The sequence below is a fragment of the Dendrobium catenatum genome, unplaced genomic scaffold, assembly GCF_001605985.2.
Source record: "Dendrobium catenatum unplaced genomic scaffold, ASM160598v2 fragScaff_scaffold_323, whole genome shotgun sequence".
In the NCBI taxonomy this organism is placed as follows: domain Eukaryota; kingdom Viridiplantae; phylum Streptophyta; class Magnoliopsida; order Asparagales; family Orchidaceae; genus Dendrobium; species Dendrobium catenatum.
This window is the reverse complement of record NW_021318785.1, coordinates 3,018,863-3,041,911: the sequence shown is the minus strand read 5'-3', so window position 1 is coordinate 3,041,911 and position 23,049 is coordinate 3,018,863. Positions and strand designations below refer to the sequence as shown.

The window sequence follows — 23,049 nt, the reverse complement described above, 5'->3', positions numbered from 1 at the left end:
GCCTGTGAAGGAGAAAGTTGTTGTTTTTGTGATCCAAATCCAGATTTTTTGAATCTTCAAAAATATGGATAGAAATGGCAGCCAAAAAAGTGGATTTGCTGGAAGAAAGACTTGAAGGGTAGATGAACCAAATCAAAAGACAACGATGGAGGACAGGATTTCCTCCATGAAAGGGCAAGTAGCCAATCTCCAATACATAATGAACAAAATGTTAGAAATCTACAACCAAACGACGGCTTCAGTGTCAAAAGGGTTAGAAGGAAAGAAAACAAATTCTAAAATTCGTAGGGAGGAAGATGAGGTGGAGATCGTGGAGGGAGCAAGAAGAAAACCCTATATGGAGCCTTTCCAGAGGGAGGATAGAGGAGGTACTGATTGGGAACGCCAAGAGAGATATTATGGCCATTGAGGTGCAGAATTTGAAGGAAGGAGAGGGGAATTCGAATGGGGTTTGGGGTTATGACAGAGCAAGGGAAGATCGGGAGACATAGGAGGGTCAAGCACTTGGGAGAGGGGAAGTTATGGAGGAATCAGGAGAAATGGGAGAGATCAGAAGCTGAGGAAGTTGAAGATGCCCATATTCAAAGGGGATGACGCATATGTATGGATTTATAAGGTGGAGAGGTACTTTGCCGTCAATGAGTTAACAGAGAAGGAGAAGCTGACAGCAGCAGGCCTATGCTTGGAGGGGAAGGCACTGTCATGGTACTAGTGGAGAGACTAAAGGAGACCCATCAGGAGCTGGGAAGAATTCAAGGACTGCATAATATAACGTTTTCAAACCGACCGGGGAGGAGATTTCTATGAGCATTTCTTTGCTCTGGTGCAGGAGGGATCAGTAACAAACTATCGTGAGCGGTTTAAGCACCTAGCCAGTAGGGTGGAGCGATTATCAGATACTATATTGGAGAGGAACTTCATGAAGGGACTGAAGGCAGATATTAGAGCTGCAGTGAAAGTTTTGATGCCTCGTGACTTGGGGGAGGCCATGAAGTTGGCACAACTAGTTCAAAATTAGAGGAATCTAGAGAGGGTAGCCAGGAGTAGCAGCTCGGGAGGTACTTACATGATGAAGAACACTCATTTAACACCTAAGGGTCTTGCAACATAAGGAATTTAGGAGACCACTAGGAAGAAGACAGTAGGAAGAGGTAGTGGAAAAAACTTCAAGAGGCTGACAGAGAAGGAGATGTAGAAGAAGAGGGCAAAGAGATTGTGTTTCAAGTGTGATGAGAAGTATACTCCAAGGCATAGATGTAGGGACTGAACTCTTTAGGTTCTCACCGTCTATGATGATGAGAAAACATAGAGGAGTGAGGGAGAGTTAGAGGAGGAAATGGAGGAGAAGTTGTATCTGGATATGACCGAGGTTTCCTTGAACTCGGGGGTAGGATTCACTATGAATCATACCATGAAGGTGAAGGGGGAGACTGAGGATAAGGAGGTGGTGATGCTAATTGATAGTAAGGTTACCCACAATTTCATTTCTGTTCAGGTTGTCGACCAATTGGGAGTGAAATTGGTGGATACCGATTGTTATGGGGTGATGATGGGTACAGGGAAGGTGGAGAAAGGCTAGGGGATCTGTAGGGGAGTGCTACTAACTATCCAATGGATTCAAATGAGGGAAAATTTTCTTCCACTGAAGTTAGGGAGTACAAATGTCATCCTGGGGATAAAGTGACTGCAGACCTTGGGAGACACCAAGGTTAATTGGGGAGCACTCATAATAGAGCTAATGGTGGATGGGAGCAAGGTGGTGATCAGGGGAGATGTAGGGCTATCCAAATCCATGGTTTCTCTTAAAACCATGGTGAGGAGTATACAGGTGGTGAGTGTAAGATATTTAGTGGAGCTGCACAGTTTGGAGGAAGCTAGATTGGAGGAAGGAGGGGACATACCCCTCTCCATACAGCCGTTGATTCAACTATTCTTAGAGGTGCTTTAGCCACCTCAAGGATTGTCACCACCGAGGAAGCAGAAGCACACTATCGCCTTGAAAGGTGTGTCATTCATCAGCGTCAGGCCCTATCGATATCCTCAATTTTAGAAGGATGAGATTGAAAAACTGATCCATGAGATGCTGGAGGCTGGGATCATCAGACCGAGTGTGAGTCATTTCTCTAGTACAGACTTACTCGTTAAGAAGAAGGATTGGAGCTGGCGGTTTTGTGTAGACTATAGAGCTTTGAACAAGAAGATAGTGCTGATAAGTTTCATATTCCTGTAATTGATGCGCTCTTGGATGAATTGTATGGGACAGTGATGTTCACCAAACTAGATTTGAAGTCTAGATACCATCAGATCAGAATGAGAGAGGCAGACATCTCTGAGACAGCTTTCAGGACACACGAGAGGCATTATGAGTTTCTGGTGATGCCGTTTGGGCTTACCAACGCCCCTGCTACTTTCCAATCATTGATGAACAGGGTGTTCAGGCAGTACATCTGAAAGTTTATTTCGATATTTTTTGATAACATACTAGTGTACAACAAAACGGAGAGGACCATTTGAGGATAGTCTTGGGAGTCCTACAGGAACATCAGCTAAAGGCCAACCTGAAAAAGTGTTGTTTTGTCCAGACCAGTATGGAGTATTTGGGTCATATTGTTTTCAAAGAAGGGGTAGCAGCCGATCAATCAAAGATTAAGGCTATGTTGAGGTGGCCCTTACCTAAGAATCTGAAGATATTGAGAGGATTCTTAAGACTGACAGGATACTACAGGAGGTTTGTAAAAGGGTACAACACTATAGCTCGGCCAGTGACAGAGTAGCTGAAGAAAGATGGGTTCTTATGGGGAGAGGCATCCACAATAACATTTGAGAGACTAAAGAAGGCAATAACTATTGTACCAGTCTTAACTTTAGCAGACTTCACTCAGGCCTTCATAATGAAGACAGATGCTTCAGGATACAAACTAGGAGCAATACTCATGCAGAATCGTCAACCCATTGCCTACTTCAACTAAGTGTTGACAGCCAGATTCAGGTTGAAACCAGTCTGTGAGAGGAAGTTAATGGCCATCATCTTAGACATCCATAAATGATGACCCTACATGTTATGAAGATATTTCATTGTCAGAACTAATCAGAGGAGCCTGAAGTATGTGTTAGAGCAGCGGATAGTGATTGATGAGCATCAAAAGTGGTTGTACAAATTGATGGGATATGATTTTGAAATCCAGTACAAGCCAGGAGTGGAGAATAAGGTAGCAAATGCCTTGTCCAGATGTATGGGGGAGCTGCAGACAATGGAAATATCGGCTCCTTCGATGCTAAATTGGGAGGCCATCAGGAAGGAGAGTGCTAGGGATAAGGAGTTGGGAAAGATCATAAAAGATTTACTGAGGGAAGGGGTTAGCCACCCAAGGTACTCATTGGAGGGGGCAAAATGTTGTATCAGGGGAGGTTTGTGATGTCTCAGACCTTAATCCACATTCCAAACTTACTCCAGGAGTTTCATGGGAGCATTATGGGGGGTCATTCAGGGGTGCAGAATATACACAAGAGGTTAGCCTCAAAGCTGTACTGGAACAAGATTCACAGAGATGTGGAGGAGATTGTGGCCAGGTGTGAGGTCTGTCAGAGGAACAAATACTTGGCTATATCATCAGGAGGGACTACTACAGCCGTTGGCTTTACCGGGATGAGTATGGGAGGAGATATCCATGGACTTCATAGATGGTATGCCCCGTTCAGAAGGTTTCACGAAGATTCTGATAGTTGTGGATAGATTGAGCAAGTATGCTCATTTCATTCCACTCTGACATCCATACACCGTAGTGACAGCAACTTCAGTTTTATTCAAATAGGTGGTCAGACTGCATGGAATACTAGAGACGATAGTATCAAATAGAGATAAGGTGTTCCTCAACTACTTTTGAAGGGAGTTGTTCAGATTACAAGGGATAGTCTTGAAGAGGAACACCGCCTACCACCAACAAATGGATGGCCAAACAGAAGTGGTCAATAGGAGCATGGAGACCTACCTGAGATGCTTTGTGTAATAACCCGTATTTTGACTTTGTTTTTTTTTAGGAGTTATTATAACTTCAAATCACAATCCTTTTTCAACATAATATTTTGATTGTAGTATTTTACTTACACAATTATTTTCATAATTTTTGGACACCGGTGAAAATCCTTAAGAAATTGGTACTTGTCGGTACAAGTGAAGATTTTGGAACCGTCCGCAGTCCGTTTTGCAAACCGATTTTATCAATATTTTTTAAATATTATGTTTTATTTTATGGATATTTTTCTATAATTTTAAAGTCCTAAAATAATTTATTTAAATTTTATACTAAAAGAAATTAATTAAATTAATTATATAATATTAAATTGCTATTTTATTATAAAAATATCTAATGTTACCAAAAGTTTTAAAAAGAAAAAAAACCTTTTCCTTTCTTCATTTTGGCTAACAAAAACATTTTAAAGAGAGAAAAGTAAGTCTTGTATTTAGAGGCCGCGGATCGATTTTTGTCCGTCGACGCAATTGGAAGATTTGCTCGTCTTGTTCTATGGAACCTTTACCCTATTTTTGATTTCAAGGATTTTGAGTTTATCAACTCTTTCTGATCAAATTTGTATTTTCGTTGTCGAAAAATGTGAATAACTTTATATTGGCAAAACTTTCACCGTATAACTTTTTGTATGTTATAGAAATCATGATTATGAACATTTTGAGTATTAATTTGAGAGTTTTCACCAGGTGATTTTGAAAATGCAATGATTTTTGTCTACTCTGAAATTTAATTTGGCCTCTAAAAATAATAGTGTCGTAAAATAAAAATTTTAAAATGTCATTTTATACAGTTTCTAATATTTTGATAATTTTCAAAATATCTATTTTTGCTTAATAGGATTCTTGGTTGTCTACCATTATGACATTTTGGCATCTTCTTAATTAAGCTTAATTATGTATTATTTGCTGCAATGCATTGAAAATGAATGTGGATATGTGATTGAATAATAGTTGGTCGCCATTACTATTATAGTATTGTGATAATAATGTATATGAAACAAATAAGTAAAGACTAACTGACCTGTTGATTAGAGACTGATTGACTTGTACAGTATGGTGGGCTGACGAGCTTTCCTTTAAATATTGTGGTATGGTGTTGTACTCTACTAATTCACGTGATATACTGATTGAGAGTTATAAGAATATCATTACTATGCCGACGGGCAAAGAGTGATGACTCTATTTACTGAGCCAACAGTTTACTATTACTAAAAAATATTGTAATAGTCAGGACTTCTTACTTGTTTAGTGTGACTACTTAAATGCATATTCTTGAGGCATTTTTCTTATTTTTGTATGAATTTATTGTTACTGCACAGATTTACTGTTATTGTATTATTCTACTGTTCCTGCCACTGGATTGTTATTGTTACTGATATAGATACTGAACTATTTGATATTACTGATTCACTGTACTGATATTAAACTTGTGATATCCTTATCGTGTAAAATACTAAGTTGATACTGATATTGAATAACCGGATAGCATGTATACATTCCTATATGAGTTTACTATATTGATTTGATTTCAATAGTCTTTACTGATGTTTTGATTTGATACTTTATTTGATTTCTGAACTGATTGGTATTATGAATACGTCGATTGATTTATAGATTTAATACTGATACTGATTTACAACTTTACTAGCTTTTGTACCGTAATATTTTATTATTTGCAAATTCTACTACTACTATATTTGAGATTTATTATTTATGCAATATTTCAATGATCATATGGATACAACAACTATAATTTGATTGTTGACATGCATATTATTTCTTTGTCGTGCTTTGATTTTAGTTGTGGGTTTTGGTGACCTGCTAGACTTTTTAAGCTCATTATATGTGATTAAATAATTTCAAGTCAGGGCAAGCGATCAGGGGTGTGTGGCTGGTCAAGATTCTTCAAGTTTTGTTTCTTTTAGTTATTATTTTGTGCTTAAGACGGAGTAATTATGATATGATTGTGTATATCCAAAGTATTATATATGATTTTTTGGAATGAATATAGATGTGTACATTGATGTTTAAAATTATAGAATATGTTTTATTATTTATTACTGATAGATAATATTAGATAGATATGATTGTTGTTTATTAAAAGATAAATGAATAATTCTTTCAATTTAAATTCTGGGGCATCTCTTATCATTATGATTCTCAAATGACCTCATTCAAGGTATTGTACGGAAGGAATCCTCCTTACTTGGTGCACTTTGGGAGTAGCAGTACTCGATTTTCTTTAGTGGAGTACTTGGAGGAGAGGGACAGGGTATTAGAGGAGTTCAAGAGACATCTGCTAAGGGCATAACAAATTATGAAGAAATAAGCTGATGGGCATAGGAAGGACATCTAGTTCGAAGTAGGAGAGAGTGTTCTTGAAGCTCCGACTATACAGACAAAAGAAAATCGCCAGCAAGAGAAATGAGAAGCTTGCTCCAAGGTAGTTTGGACTTTATGAAGTATTGAAGAACATTGAAGCGGTAGCATGTCGGCTGAAATTACCACCAACAGTGACTATACATCTGGTTTTCCATGTATCCCAGTTAAGAAGGTCAATTAGAGATTATGTAGCCAGCTCGGAGTTACCGGTGACACTCACGGAAGATTTAGAAGTGATTTTGAGGTGATAGGGGTTCACCATAGGAGAGATGGAGCTAAAGAAGTGCTAATCAAGTGGAAAAGCCTTACGGACTACGAGGCCATGTGGGAACCTTATGAGAGGATGAAACATCGTTTTCAAATTTTCACCATAAGGATAAAGTGGTTATTTGGGAAGGGGGTATTGGTACGATTCTTCCTGAACCGTTCAAACCAGCCCCGCCTGGGCCTGTTCAAGTCTACAGGAGGCGGGTTACTCCTTAAAAAAGTCGCCAAGGCTTTTGGGCCCTCCTAGGGTTGAATTTAGAGAAAGGGAAGGGGACGGCTAGCACATTGTGAAACTCTTTTGAATTTGGTTTATTCTAGAAAGGTTTTTATTTGCTTTTTATAAGGAAGTTATGCATTTAAAAGAAGAGGGAGGCTAGGGCTAGGGCAGGCATGTTTTGAGTTGTTCTCTTGGAGTTTTTCCTTGGCGTCTTGGGCTCCATGCTCATCATCTAGAGATTGGGAGAGAGCGATCCTCCTCTCGAATTGAGGATCAATTGCATCTTGCTTTGTGTTGTGGGATCCTTCTGTCAGGTTGGGTCGACTACCTCCTCTGACTAAGTAGACTAGGGACCACGATGGCCCGGGACGACGGAACCATGGGATCTTGATCGGGCTCATCATCATTCCCCCCACCATCCACTTTAAGTATAAAAATAATAAATTTATAATTCCAATTTCATATGCTACTACTATATGCTAGGTATTTCGTACCTACTTAATGACTAGCCTTAATCGAAAGTGCTCTCTCGTGATCGGGAGGGATAATTAATCATAGGTGCTTGCACCTATGGGAAACCTAGAACCAGATTTTAAAGTCCTCACAAAATGAGGGCGAAATCTCTGGGTAGTGTTTTATCCCAAAGTTCATCTACCTTCTGAAAATTTGACCTGGAACATCGTTAAAACTCTCCTACACAGGGGCGACCGGGATTAAATTTTATTTTATAAAGTAAGAAATGCCCATAACATGATTTGAAAGATCTCAAGAATTTGGACACACGCATAAAAAAATGATATTAAATTGATATATTTATATATAAATTTATATAAAATAATATATCAATGCTCGCCATTTTTTTTTTATTTATCGTGTTCTAGTTCATATGCCGTCATCGCCTCGTAACAAGCCAATTTTGCATTTTTGTTCATATAAGAATCCGGACAATATGATAATCATTTTCTAGTATATTCAACGTTCCGAACATAATGGAGAAATTCATTTTGCAAATGGACGACGTTTGGGCAACAACGAGTATGTACGTAGTCCGTTGATTTCGACCGCTTTCGTTCAATTTCATTGCGAGGGATCCCTCTTTGGTTATATTTGATGTTCTAAATATATCGATATGATCCACTTTGTAATCGAACAAAGCTTTAATACTTTCATCCTGATTAAAACAATTTGATCTTCATTCTGAGTGATATCTTTTTTATCAATATCGATTAGCATCTCATTTTCTCGCATTAACCATGCCATATAAGTTGAGGTCAACATGTGTTTACTTTTCTTTGATTCTCTTATTACAATCTATCATTTTGGATTGATTTCATCCAGATTTTTGCATTATTCTCGCTGTTTTTACCAATTATTGCTATGGTTGCTTGCGAACTCAAGTATTTCCTCTTGGATTTGCGAACTCAAGTATTTCCTATCAAATTATCCTCTCTTCCCTCTTCTCCACTTGGTCACAGCCAATAGTTTGAGTCTCTACTATTTTTATCAGTAAAGATTCTTTTCAACTCAATATCAAATTCTTTACGAATCGTATTTATCTCAGTAAAGATTCTGCTCTCAAACAAAAAATCATCACAAAATTCCATTCTACACCTCTTGCATGTCATCATGCGTTCTGAAAACCATCAAACAAGTCTCTGCCACAAACGAATCAAGGATTTGTTTGATACAATGCACATAGCCATCCTCTCATTAATTCCCTTTGCAGTTACTTCTGTAGAATTAGGGAGTAGATGCAGCTTCTTATTCTTACACTCAAACAAATATACGTTAGATGGAAGAATGAAAAGTAGGGATGTTGGAACTTGTTAGACCGGTCCACTGGACCGGTCCAGCCAGTCCAGGCGGGACCGGTTCACGAGCGAATATCGCGAAACAGGCGATTTGTTCGCCTGGGCGGAGGCCGCGCGCACCGCGTGCCTTGCGGGAGTCGAATAGGAAGCTTTTTTGGGGAAATTAAGAGGGGGATTTGAATGTAGGGACTGTTTAGGGATTTCCTTTTGTTTTGTATGCATTAAATAGTAGATTTTCCTAGAGTTTGATCATCTTGAATTTGGCTGAAATTTGAGATCCCGTAGATTTAGGTTTTCTTTGGGCACTAGCGGCGTCTAGAGATTTGGGAGAGATCGATCCTCCTCTCGAATTGAGGATCAATTGTATCTTTATTGTTTTATTCATCTACTAGTGAAATACAAGAGTTTTTCTTCGTTTTTCTCAGATTTCTCGTGTAAAACTCCTGTTTTTCTCTGTTTTTGGGCTGTTTTCTGCTGTGGACAGCAATAAATCTGCTGCAGTTTACTGATTTTGGCTAGGAACACTTGTGAATCCAAGTGTTTCCTATCAGAACTATGGCCTAATTTTGACTAGTGGAATTTCAATTTTTAGGGCTTCAAATGGTGGGCATTTCAAGACTTGCAAATACTTGGAGATGGAAAAGGAATATCTAAGAAAATTTCTAGAGATTTTCACCAAATTATAGGGTTTTGATAGGTCAAAAAAAGTCGAGAATCCAACTCGGTCAAAGTCAACCTAGTTTTGTCTAAAAGGTTTAGGAGGGATATTGTGTGGGATTTTGTCAACGGATGAGATGGTGTGGGGATGAATGTGAAAGTTTCTACAACAAGGAAAAAATTTTAAATAAAGATAAAATAGTCTTGCTACTCACCAAAGTATCAAAGTTGAGGAGATAACCAAACCTCCTCATGTGAGGGTCGGCTACCAAGCCTCTTTTTTAATGGAACTCCACTTTTTGCAAACACAACAACCTTTTATTCTTCATTTCACCATATTTATAGATGTTTTATAATGCTTAAAATTGAAATAAAAACAAATTAAAGAAGAAGTTGGAGTTGACGTTGACCCACTTGAAGAGGTGTAAAGGATAGTTACACGCCTTCTAAAAAAGTGCAACCACCTCAATCAATGAAGAGACCTGCGATAACTAATTGGAAATTGATATTTTTTTCACCTTTTAACCACCCATTCCATTTACATTCAATCTAACATTCCCTCTTTGTCATCCCTTCAAAATTTTAAATTCAAAATTCAAAATTTCAAAATCATTTCTAAAAATTTGAATTTCACACTTTCAAATATAATTACAATCACAGATAAAAATAATAAATACATGGTCTGTTGAAATAATTAACACACATAAGAAATATAAATACTAAATAAAATATTTCATAAACTTCTTACATAATTCCTTGTTTGTGAGCAGACATTCAAATTTTGGCCAACAATTCTTCTTAGATGGGCAAGTTCTACCATATCACTTTTATAGCTCAAAAAGTGTTCAAAATTAATTAAAAATTAATCTTTTCTGTCCATTCGATTTTAAATAAGCAAAACCAAAGGTAGGGGTGTCAATTCGGGTCGACGGGTCAAGTTCGGGTCGAACCGGAGTTGACTCGAATCTAAACAGGTCAACCCGAACCCGACCCATTTTTGCAAACGGGTCGGACATTTCAACTCTGACCCGACCCACGCGGGTTGTCGGGTTGACCCGTTTAGATGGCGGAGCTCGCGAGTTGCGATAGTGGGAGTGCGGATGGAGTCCGCTGGATGACATGTGTGGATGGAGTCCTCTGGACCGCGCGAGGAGCGACGGCGTGAGTTCGGACTTCGGACAGAGTCCGGCAGTCCGCAGGACCGTGCGTCCGGGACGGAGTCCGCGGGACCGTGGTCCGTGCAACGGCGCAACTGAGTCTGCGCGAGTGCGGACTGGGACCGCGCATGCGGACGTAGTCAGCGGGAACGCGCGACAGCGCGAGTGCAGCAGCAGGCGACGGCGCGAGTGCGAGACCACGCGAGCGCGGCAGTGGGCAACGTCGGAAATCGGGATGGACTCGACTTTCAGGTCAGTGTCGAGTTGATTTCGGGTTTTCGGGTCAACCCAAACCTGACCCGTTTTTGAAAAGGGTCAAAAATCCAAACCCAAACTCGACCCGTTTGCTAAACGGGTCAACCCGAACCCAAATTTTTTCAGACCGGGTTTCAGGTCGGGTCAAAAATTGACACCCCTAACTAAAGGTAATCAAGTTGTGAATGTTTTGGAAGACCATAATAATGACTTAAAGGAGGTGGAGTTTATTCTTGACATTGCATTTGCAAAACCTTAACTTTCACTACATTTAATTTGATTAAGTCAATTGGAGAGGAAAACTTTGAGGGAAGGAGCCCAGGAAGAAAACCAAAGTATATATTTAGTTGTCTTTGATATCTAATTTGGTTTGACTATATGTCGATTGGATTACAAAATATAAATGTTTTGTAAATTGACCTAGTACAATCAATATAGCACAAATGGCTCACTTATTGCCTTATCATTAAAAAAGTGGACACTTAATGGCATTTCATGTCTATTCTTTGAATAAATTGTTTGACTGTATGGTTAACTATATTCTACTATTTTACATAGACATGCTTGTGATTTTCAAAAATACCTTGAATGCTAACTACATATTTAAAATTTCCTTCAACATTCCTGTGCATGTCAATGGTGATGTAAAACCCAAAAAATGTCATTTTAGACCCGCATGCTTTTCGATGCATCGCGACGAGTTTTAAGTGAAAATTAATTCTTGTATGTGCTATTTGAGGTGATCTCAAAGGAAAGAGAAATAACATAGAGAATCATTTTCTAACTTCTATAAGTATACATGGTTCTTTGTTTCAGTAATATTTTTGTTTCACTCAAGTTATATGATTTGATAGACCAATCATGCTTCTTTACTCTTATCAAATGGTTGATCATGAAAATTTCATATTATATTTTACGGCATTATAAGATAAAGTTTGTGTTATATGAAATGATATGATATGATTATGAAATATTTTTTATATTGAATGTTTGTATGTGCATGCTGAAATGATGGAGCTCACCCCCTGATAGTATTAGCTGGGGATGCTGTACTCATGCACATTAAAATGGTAAAAAATATGGAAAAGAAAAATGGTAAAGGAGCACCTTTATGGTACTAGACGGTGGCTCCTATGACGATTGTAATATATATGAAAAGAGAAAGTTATGAATAATGATATGAATATGGAAATGAATTATGAAAGGATATGAATGTATAAATTCATGTATATGTTAATGACATGTTTTTAAGAAATGAATTTATGTTTTATTCAAATGAAATTGACATCTAGCATATTATACAGTTTTCCTTAATTACTGTAGTTTAGAATTGTTTTACTTACTGAGTTTCGGCTTAATGTCAGTTAACATTTTTCAGGTAAGCTTAAATTAATCAAAAATGAGTAGAAGGGTGGCAATGTTTATCGTAGGAGATGAGCGCTTGAGGAAAGGTAATTTTTATGGTTATGCCTGATTTTATATTTATGTGTTTTCAAATTTTAATATTATAGTGGCTCTTTCAAATATTTTGAAGATTGATTTAGAGAATTGATAGTTTTTGTAATAGGATAATTTAACCTACCGTCCGACCTTTGTTCCCGCCTCGCCCATGCGAGCTCTCCGGGCCGGGTCGTGACAAAAGTGGTATCGGAGCAAAGGTTTAGGAATATTGATTAATATGAAAGAGCAAATAGGATGATTCATTAGGTTAGAGAAGGAATAGGGTTTGTGTGTTATGGACTATTATTTCTATAGGTTAGAGAAGGTATAGGTTAGAGAAGGTTGATTTGCAACTAGAAGTTGTATAAATTTCGAGAACAAAATTTTTATTGGGAGGGGAGAATTGTAAAACCCAAAAAATGTCGTTTTAGACCTGCATGCTTTTCGATGAGTTTTAAATGAAAATTAATTCTTGTAGGTGCTATTTGAGGTGATCTCAAAGGAAGGAGAAATAACATAGAGAATCATTTCCTAACTTCTGTAAGTATACATGGTTCTTTGTTTCAATAATATTTTTGTTTCACTCAAGTTATATGATTTGATAGACCAATCATGCTTCTTTACTCTTATCAAATGATTGATCATGCAAATTTCATATTATATTTTACGGCATTATATGATAAAGTTTGTGTTATATGAAATGATATGATATGATTATGAAATATTTTTTATATTGAATGCTTGTATGTGCATACTGAAATGATGGAGCTCACCCCCTGATGGTACTAGCTGGGGATGTTGTACTCGTACATGTTAAAATAGTATAGGATATGGAAAAGAAAAATGGTAAATGAGTACTTTTATGGTACTAGACGGTGGCTCCTGTGACGGTTATAATATACATGAAAAGAAAAAGTTATGAATAATGATATTGATATGGAAATGAATTATGAAAGGATATGAATGTATGAATTCATGTATATGTTAATGGCATGTTTTTAAGAAATAAATTTATGTTTTATTCAAATGAAATTGGCATCTAGCATATTATACAGTTTTCCTTGATTACTGTAGTTTAGAATTGTGTTTTACTTCCTGAGTTTTGGCTTAATGTCAGTTAACATTTTTCAGGTAAGCTTAAATTAATCAAAAATGAGTAGAATGGTGGCAATGTTTATCGTATGAGATGAGCGCTTGAGGAAAGATAATTTTTATGGTTATGCCTGATTTTATGTTTATGTGTTTTCAAATTTTAATGTTATAGTGGCTCTTTCAAATATTTTGGAGATTGATTTAGAGAATTGATAGTTTTAGGAATAGGATAATTAAACCTACTGTCCGACCTTTGTTCCCGCCTCGCCCATGCGAGCTCTCCGGGCCGGGTCGTGATAAAAGTGGTATCAGAGCAAAGAGTTAGGAATATTGATTAATATGAAAGAGCCAATAGGATGATTCATTAGGTTAGAGAAGGTATAGGGTATGTGTGTTATGGACTATTATTTCTATAGGTTAGAGAAGGTATAGGTATAGGTTAGAGAAGGTTGATTTGCAACTAGAAGTTGTGTAAATTTCGAGGACAAAATTTTTATTGGGAGGGGAGAATTGTAAAACCCAAAAAATGTCGTTTTAGACCCGCATGCTTTTTGATGCGTCGCGACGAGTTTTAAGTGAAAATTAATTCTTATATGTGCTATTTGAGGTGATCTCAAAGGAAGGAGATATATAACATAGAGAATCATATCCTAACTTCTGTAAGTATACATGGTTCTTTATTTCAGTAATACTTTTGTTTCACTCAAGTTATATGATTTGATAGACCAATCATGCTTCTTTACTCTTATTAAATGGTTGATCATGCAAATTTCATATTATATTTTACAGCATTATATGATAAAGTTTATGTGTTATAAGAAATGATATGATATGATTATGAAATGTTTTTTATATTGAATGTTTGTATGCGCATGCTGAAATGATGGAGCTCAACCCCTGATGGTACTAGTTGTGGATACTGTACTCGTGCACGTTAAAATGGTAAAGGATATGAAAAAGAAAAATGGTAAAGGAGTACCTTTATGGTACTAGATGGTGGCTCCTGTGACGGTTGTAATATATATGAAAAGAGAAAGTTATGAATAATGATATGGATATGGAAATAAATTATGAAAGGATATGAATGTATGAATTCATGTATATGTTAATGGCATGTTTTTAAGAAATGAATTTATGTTTTATTCAAATGAAATTGGCATCTAGCATATTATACAGTTTTTCTTGAATACTGTAGTTTAGAATTATGTTTTACTTACTGAGTTTCGACTTAATGTCAGTTAACATTTTTAGATAAGCTTAAATTAATCAAAAATGAGTAGAAGGGTGACAATGTTTATCGTAGGAGAGGAGCGCTTGAGGAAAGGTAATTTTTATGGTTATGTCTGGTTTTATGTTTATGTGTTTTCAAATTTTAGTGTTATAATGGCTCTTTCAAATATTTTGGAGATTGATTTAGAGAATTGATAGTTTTATGAATAGGATAATTTAACCTACCGTCCGACCTTTGTTCCCGCCTCGCCCATGCGAGCTCTCTGAGCCGGGTCGTGACAAGTGAAAGAGAAATGGTCTATCATGGCCATAGAATTTTACTAAGATTAATTGCTAGCGACAATCTAAGCATTAGGGATTGGATGTTTCCAACCATTGTTTCTGCATATAACAGGTCAATTAGTTATACAATTGAAAATTTATATTTTGAAATTATTACTTGTACTGATCCTAGAAGTCTATAAATCTCATTAGCCTACCAAAATGCATCATATTCCTCTTCTACTACAACATCTTTAGTATATGCATAAATGGGTTGGCATGTCGAGTTAGGTTAACAGGTTGCTGGCGGGTCAAGTTCGGGTCTAGGATTTTGACCCTGTATTAAACATATAGGATGGGTTCAAAGCAGGTTGATTTTAGTTTGGACCTGAGCCTAGCCCAAAAACCCATTTGATGCCCCTATTTAAATGAGCCAATCTCTCGCCCTACTATGCATAAGCACTACTTGATATGTTGACATGATTACCCATATAAGAATGATTCTTAGATTTTCCACAACCCCCAATGAAGCATTTCATCTATCCTTTTAGAATGTTACCAAAATATGCACTCTCAAAATGAGAAATATTTATAGTCAGGATAAGATATGTGAGTCAAAAGCGCCAACATAATTTTGACACCATTGACCAACCCTTCTTCAAATCCTTTTTCATTCGCCTGGTTGATTAGCTAATTCCATATTCAATGCTTAAAGATCAAGTTCACATGCCCTCTTCTCCTTCGTTGAAAGCACTAATAAAGAAGTCCCCACAATAAGGAAGCACCCTCTTACATTTACATCCATCGAAGGACTCCCATGACAAGAAAAAAAGGAAAAAAAAAATCAAAGAGCCTTGATTAGCTCCTAAAGAGTTTCATAGCAAAGAGCCTGTCAATATAGATAATTCAAACTTTAAAGTTCTGACACTTAACATGACAAGGATTGATTAAGGCCATGGCGTATAAATGGTATTTGCTTGTTTCTTAAGCAAGCCTTAGCTTATAACTAGTAAATTTTCCTTTTATTAGAAGATGACATAGCCAAATAATATAGTTGTTAAAGCATTGTTCATTTTAATGCAACATTTTAAATCACAAATTTTAAAATGCATGAGCTATTACATATGTTTGATGCAATTTTAGCTTGAGCGCACTTTTTCGAGCATTCTATGTTTTTCCATGATTTTTCAAAGCATCCTATTTCTAAGCATTCTTTTGTTCCACATCACTTAATATAACATTTATCAGTGACTTGGCACATTTTAATTATAAGATCAAAGTACGAGTAGTACCGTGTTTCTAGCCATTTGGATCAATTAAGATCAATATGAGTCAATTATGTTATAAGTTGGATTGATTTAAAGATCGGAAGCATTGTATTGCATTTTTCATATCTTCGTAAGAAAAGGATTCATTAAAGGACTAGCAAAATAATCAAGTTCAATAGGTTTGCATGCTGTTAACAATTCCTTCATAATAACAGGATCTTTTGAAGGAATGGCATGAATCAATCAAATTTGATGTCATCGATTTGTTTGGAACAAGATAAAGTGAACAAATGGAAGAATAAATCATGCCCAGTATGGACAAGATCAATTGATAAAGCGCGAGTTATACAATGACAGTTAATGGATTGATAGAGCAGGGTGAGAATATACTGCAACCAAGACGTTACCACTCATTCCCCGCCATTGAATTTCTCTTCCTCGTTATTCACTGTATCACCATCTCCCTTTTTCGTCACATTCTTCTTTCAAATCTAGTAGCTCAATGTTTTCCTCTCTTTCTTTCTACTTCTCTTTCTTTTCCTAAGAGTTGGTACTCATTCTTGCAAAATCCGGGATTTCTCTTGCTGGCCCCAACATATCCAACCAAGCCAGCCTAGTCGTTCGGAATATAAGTTTCGAAATGTCAAAACCAGTTCTATCCTAATCACACAACATAAAATCAAACCGGAAATCATAAACTATGGCCAACTTATTGTAATTTGAAGTATCTCAATAGTGCATACCAGGCATGCAAGCCGAACCTCATAACTTATACTTGAATAAAAAACATCTACTGAGTTTTGTAAATACATAGGAATTAATTAATAACTCAACAATAAATCATTGAAAGAAGATTCACGGGAAATATAGCATAAAACTATACAGTAAAACATGATGCCTATGCACAATCAAAAAGAGTCCTTTAAAATAAGAGCAAAGAGGGAGAAAACAAATGTTTAGACATACACATAGTACGGCATCAAAACGAGTTGCAACTGGGAGAACAATCGAAATAACAAGACGAGGATTAAAAGGAACCCAATATATACAAACAAATAATCGGAGTGGATGTTCACCAAACAAAGAAACATAGATAATGACTCGTGAATCCAATCATATTTACCGCATTTGGGATGCTGCTGAAGCGCTATCATAGTCGACAATTTCCTGGTCAGTGATTGAGCGCGAGTGTTGAACAATGGAGCGGCCGATGGAATTGATCCACTCCTCCTTCTCCTTATCTGAGTCAGCGATGAAGTACATGGTCTCTCGAGGGGTTGAGAGCTCAAAGGCAAACAGCCGATTGAGGACATCATCGGCGCCCTTTACGGTGAGGCACGAGGAAACCGGGATGATGCCGCGGGGAACTGAAGAGGGAGTTACGCAGGAATCTTTGAACCAGAAAAGCTTCCCCTGTTTCAAGACGAACCAGCGCCGGCGCCAAGTCTTTATGTACTCGCCCTGCTTCGTGAGCCACCCAACGCGCTCCGGATTCGACCAGAACTCCACGCCATCGGCTGAGCAATCCGGTTCCGTCGACGACCCCAACACCGCTCGCCAGAAGCTTGCCATGACCATCTCTCCGTGCTCCTCCAGCTATGATTCTTGTGCGGCCTCTCCTACGCTTGCCTTTCCATTCTCGATTTCGAGCGTGAATTGGGAAACGGTATAGACAGTACTTATGCGAGGCGGATTCGATCAGCGTATTTTTAAATTAGTCACTTATTATTTTTTAAATTATGTAATCCAGCTAATAAAATAATTTAAAATACTTTTTTGTGTGGTTTATCCATAAATATTTACAAAATAAAGATTCAAATCTTATTTTTATAATAATTTAATTGTTTATCATGAATAATATTAAATATATGCCAGTAGCATAAGCATATTTAAATTAGAATATAATCTAGGTACTAAAATAAAATTATTATTATTATATTTAAATATGAAATTTTAAGTGTTAAATTTGTTCTCTAGTTGATACGCGTAGGGCTGCAAACGAACCGAGCCGAGCCGAGTATGTGAGTGTTCATGTTTGTGTTCATTTAATATCAGCTTGTTCAAGTTTGGTTCATGTTTGTTCGAGCTTTATTGTTTGTGTTCATGTTTGGTTCATTTAAATTAAGGAGTGTTCCATAAATTGATTGTAACATGTTTTGTGATTTAGCATAAATATAAATTTATAAAGAAACATATCTCAATGTGTATGCATGCAGTTGAGGTTCTTTTGGGTAAATTTGAAGATATTGATAGTTGATAAATAAACTGAACTCTTAATGGAGCATGCTTCCATTATTTTAAGGCATTAATGATTGCAAAATACTATTGCTCATATATTGATTATCATTATCTTTTTTAGCTCAATTTCATAATGAAAAAGTTCAATGAGCTTACTCTCTTGAGATAAGACAATGCTTATCATGATTGTTGAAGCATTGTTATTTAATTGAAAGGGCTAGGTATTGCACATACTTTCTCTTTGAATGCATTGAAACTCGTTATCTTTTGTAATTCCATGCAAATATTTTCCGTTTCAAATAGCTAGTGATCATATCCATGATTGTGCTATTTTTTATTTCTTCTTAAAGCATATTTTTAGTAAAAATAAATAAAAATTTTGTACTAAAAAGCTGCTTCAATAATCAGTAAAAAAAGTCGTCCCAAACAAAGCCTCAATTCATCTCCTCGATGGGATATTCACATGACATCAAAGGCATCAAGGCAACTTATAATTTTTTTTCAAAATTGTAATTTAATGTTAACAATTTTTTTTTCAAATATTGAATATGTATTTTTGGATGACACAAATTTTAATGTTCAAAAATAGAAGGTCAAATGTTATATCTCTAAAAATTAATTTAATTGATATAAAATATGATTGAAATTTTTGGGACATCAACTGAATGTTCGAATGTTCAAAGAATCTTGCATACTTATAATCAAATTAAGTGTATCCATAAGATGAAGATGAGTCAATGGGTCAAAGATTATTCAATTTCAAAATCATTAAAATATTTTAATGTTGTATGGTTTAATACATGTTGATTGATTAAGTGTTATTAAATTTAGGCAAAGATTTATTAAAATGCACTCTCAAAATAATATAAATATATTCATAATCTCCAAATGAAGGGAACAATTGATTATGATTGTACAGAGGCTCTAGATCTCAATAACTCTATGCAATATTCATCATTGATGATCACCACCAATAATTGCTACTATCTAACTACCATCATTCAATCACTGTCATTTGAACACCCTCTGACCATCAATTCTCAGTTGGTATAATCCATTATTGCTCATCTGATTATTGTTGTCGGACCACCACCATCTAGCTTACATTATATGTTTGTGATCATCATATCTTCACTTATTTTCTTATAATTTCTATCATAACTTTAGGAGACTAAATACTTTCAGTTTTGTAATCATGTATTCTCTAGTTATGGCGAAGAGTGAACTAATGTAACTTAAAAAATATGGAAGATTATTTCAACTACACCATGCCCCGTGATTTTTTTTTTCTTTTTTGATATATTCATGTAGAAGATTCTAGTGTATTGCATTATTCTTTTTTATTTGTAAATATTAGAAGTTCGTACGAAGCTAAGCCATAGAATGTCCTATTTATCATTTTGATTCTTTTCTTGCACACAAGCTGTTATAATTTAGTGATTATATTACTCATTAATTTATTTTTTACGATAAATAATTAAGTTATCATCAAAATCAAAGGTATAACATTTTGTATCATTTTAAAACTTGTTAAGAATGATTTTAATATAAATATGTGTGTGTGTATGTGTGTGAATAGGATAATTGAATAAATACAATTGATCGACAACGTCCTCGAAATAGTTGAAAATGGCCTCTAATTGGCTCAACTAAAAGTAAACCCAATTGAGCAACCCGAAGTCATCTACAAGCAATGGTGAAAGCTTGCCTATGATGCAGACACATAGATGTAGGGGAAATGGACAAGATACAACACAAATACGAGATATGTCTATTATTAAAAATATAATATTTTAATAATATTTAATCAAAGATTATTAATATCAAAAATAACTAATTAAGTAGTATTATGTATTAACCAATATCATTATAATTACTAAAGGTAAACATTGAGGAAACTATAATAAAGAAGCTAAATAAAGGAGGCAATGAAATAGCATAAGAATCAAGTGATGCATTAGTGAACATGTTTAAGTTGTTGCTACACTTCATTATAAGATGCTCCAAAATAAAAGTTAGGCTAAAACATATTCAAATTAAATTCATAATCAGCTATGGGGTATATAAACCTATATTCTGAGTGGCACTCCTATATATTGGATAAGCAATACATTTTTTAACATATCAACAAATGACTTATTGTAGATTTAGCCAATAAAGATAGGCTTATAAGAGTGCAAGAGCTTTATCACTTCTTATATGAGATACTAGCCCTCCACCATGTAATTTATTGATTTGTTACTGCCACAACAATTTATTCAGAATTCATAGTTGATTTTGCTTAAATAAGAAACCATTAACTTGTCAAAAATATTTGTATGGCGAATATTACTGTGGATTTCCCATGACATGGACAAATCATTATTACACTCTTATAATTTGCACAATACTTCATTGACAATAATGCTCATTTTTAAGGCCATCAATTGACTAGCGCTTCAACTAAGGGTGTCCACAAAGTGATTGTAACATGTTTTGTGATTTAGCATAAATATAAATTTATAAAGAAACATATCTCAATGTGTATGCATGCAATTGAGGTTCTTTTGGGTAAATTTGAAGAGATTGATAGTTGATAAATAAACTGAACTCTTAATGGAGCATGCTTCCATCATTTTAAGGTATTAATGATTGCAAAATACTATTGCTCATATATTGATTATCATTATCTTTTTTAACTCAATTTCTTAATGAAATCTGTTCAATGAGCTCACTCTCTTGAGATAAGACAATGCTTATCATGACTGTTGAAAGAGCTAGGTATTGCACATACTTTCTCTTTGAATGCATTGAAACTAGTTATCTTTTGTAATTCCACGCAAATATTTTCCGTTTCAAATAGCTAGTTATCATAGCCATGATTGTGCTATTTTGAAATGATGGTAAAAATTGGTAAGACCAATAAAACTTTTCAAATCCATATGTGACGTAAGAATATACCATTACTTGATAACATCAACCTTAGAGGCTCTGTCTGGATGCCTCAGATTAAGAAGTAAATATTTAGGATAGTGAATTCTCATTTATGAAGAGCAAGATATAGCTCATTATCTTATAAGGCCACAATAATTGATGAAGATGTTGCAAATGCTCAATCAATGGTGGATTAAAAAATGAAGGTACTTAGTGTGTCAAATAAGTCGATGTCATCACTCTCTATTTAAATAATATTTCTTGTGTTTTGAATGTTAGTTTTGAAATCATGTTTAGCACAAATATGAATTTAGTGATACCTACTTCAAAGGTCCAACATGGAGAATATGGTAGCACCAATTGTCATATTTCTTTAGAAAAATTAGTGGTGGCAAGACATAAGGGCTACGACTATGGAGTTACTGGCTCCTCATACTCCAACTCGTTGCTTGTCAGCCTTTTTGAGAGTATGAGCCTCATTTAATAGAGCGAAGAGAAGGATTATGGGACAATAAAATGGTGGTCATGTCAACCCACACATAATAAAGAAATGATGTCTTCGATGAGTGCTTGTTAATGCGAGGTCATAAAGTATGACATGCATACTTTTTTAGTCTATTGAATTACAATATGTTAGCACAAAAACAACTAAGTGATTACCTAGAATATTGGCTTCATAAATGATATTTAATATACTTTCATAAATCCATATGATATTGTAGAAGTGACACATGATGCAATATGATTAGAATTGAAAATGATTAAGAGTCAAGAAATTATAATGATTTGTTAATAATAATTATGAATGAATTGAAATGCTTATAAATATAAATATTCATAATTATGTTTTAATAAGAATTCCCATAAAATAATACATAATCATACGTGCAATAGATCAAAAAATTTCATTAAAATATATAATAAAAAATCACTAAATTTAAAAATTTTAAATATTATAATCATATACAATTTGATTAAAATATTATAAAAGTATGATAAAAATAATATTTATATTATATTAAATTTCATCACATAAAATAATATAAAATATATTATAAACATCTTAACCGAGGTTCCCCCTTTAAATCTAGTCCACATAGTCCTAATTTCTAATATATAGTTGATCATAATGAAGAAATTTTCTAGGATTAGGATTTTATTTGGGGTGAATTTCTTACTTATTTTCTAGAACAGTTTTATAAAAAAAATTTCTAATTAATTTTTTTTTAATTATTTTAAAAGACATTAAGAAAGTTAATCCAAATAAATCTTAAATAATCACCAACAAAAGTAACACAGTTTCACGTTAAGATCATCTCCAACCGAACTGCATACAATTGTGTGTCGTCCGTTATTCGCTGCATTCGAACTCCAAATCTCAAGCCAAAATTCAATAGATGAATAGTGCGATGCAGATATTAGCATCGGACTGTTCACCTATATAAAAAAACTCTCACTTGCGAATTTGTCAAAAAAGAGCAAAACAGAAGAGAAAAACATGCGAACGAGGAGAGAAATGATCATCTTCACATGAAGCGTGCTAAAGAGAAGATACATAAAATTATATTGAAGATGAATTATGCTATTTTAAAATTTTATTTTATGTAAAATGAATTTTTCGATTGAAGATGCTGGGTTTTCAGCATGGGCGGATCCACCCTAGTCTATTTGCCCACCCTCAATTTTTTTTTTTAATATTTATAGGAGATTTTTTGGAATATTTTGAGTATTTTAGGCATTTTGCCCCCCCCCTCAAAAGTATTTTTTGCCCTAATTTTATCAATTCTATGCATTTTTGTCCATCCCCACAAAAAAAAATTTTTTTGCCCACCCT

At 35.2% G+C, this 23,049-nt stretch overlaps 1 protein-coding gene across 1 annotated transcript; it reads right to left on the bottom strand.

Annotated features, from left to right (window-relative positions):
* Positions 1 to 16,965: 16,965 nt before the first annotated feature.
* Positions 16,966 to 17,744, bottom strand: LOC110093259 (pleckstrin homology domain-containing protein 1). Its single transcript, XM_020818090.2, has one exon. It carries the CDS (start codon positions 17,640 to 17,642, stop codon positions 17,184 to 17,186), a length of 459 nt encoding a protein of 152 aa, XP_020673749.1. The 5' UTR covers positions 17,643 to 17,744; the 3' UTR covers positions 16,966 to 17,183.
* Between the last annotated feature and the right edge of the window lie 5,305 nt (positions 17,745 to 23,049).

Excerpts from the sequence above, each read along its gene's own strand:
- LOC110093259 (XM_020818090.2), bottom strand. The coding sequence starts at position 17,642 with ATGGTCATGGCAAGCTTCTGGCGAGCGGTGTTGGGGTCGTCGACGGAA.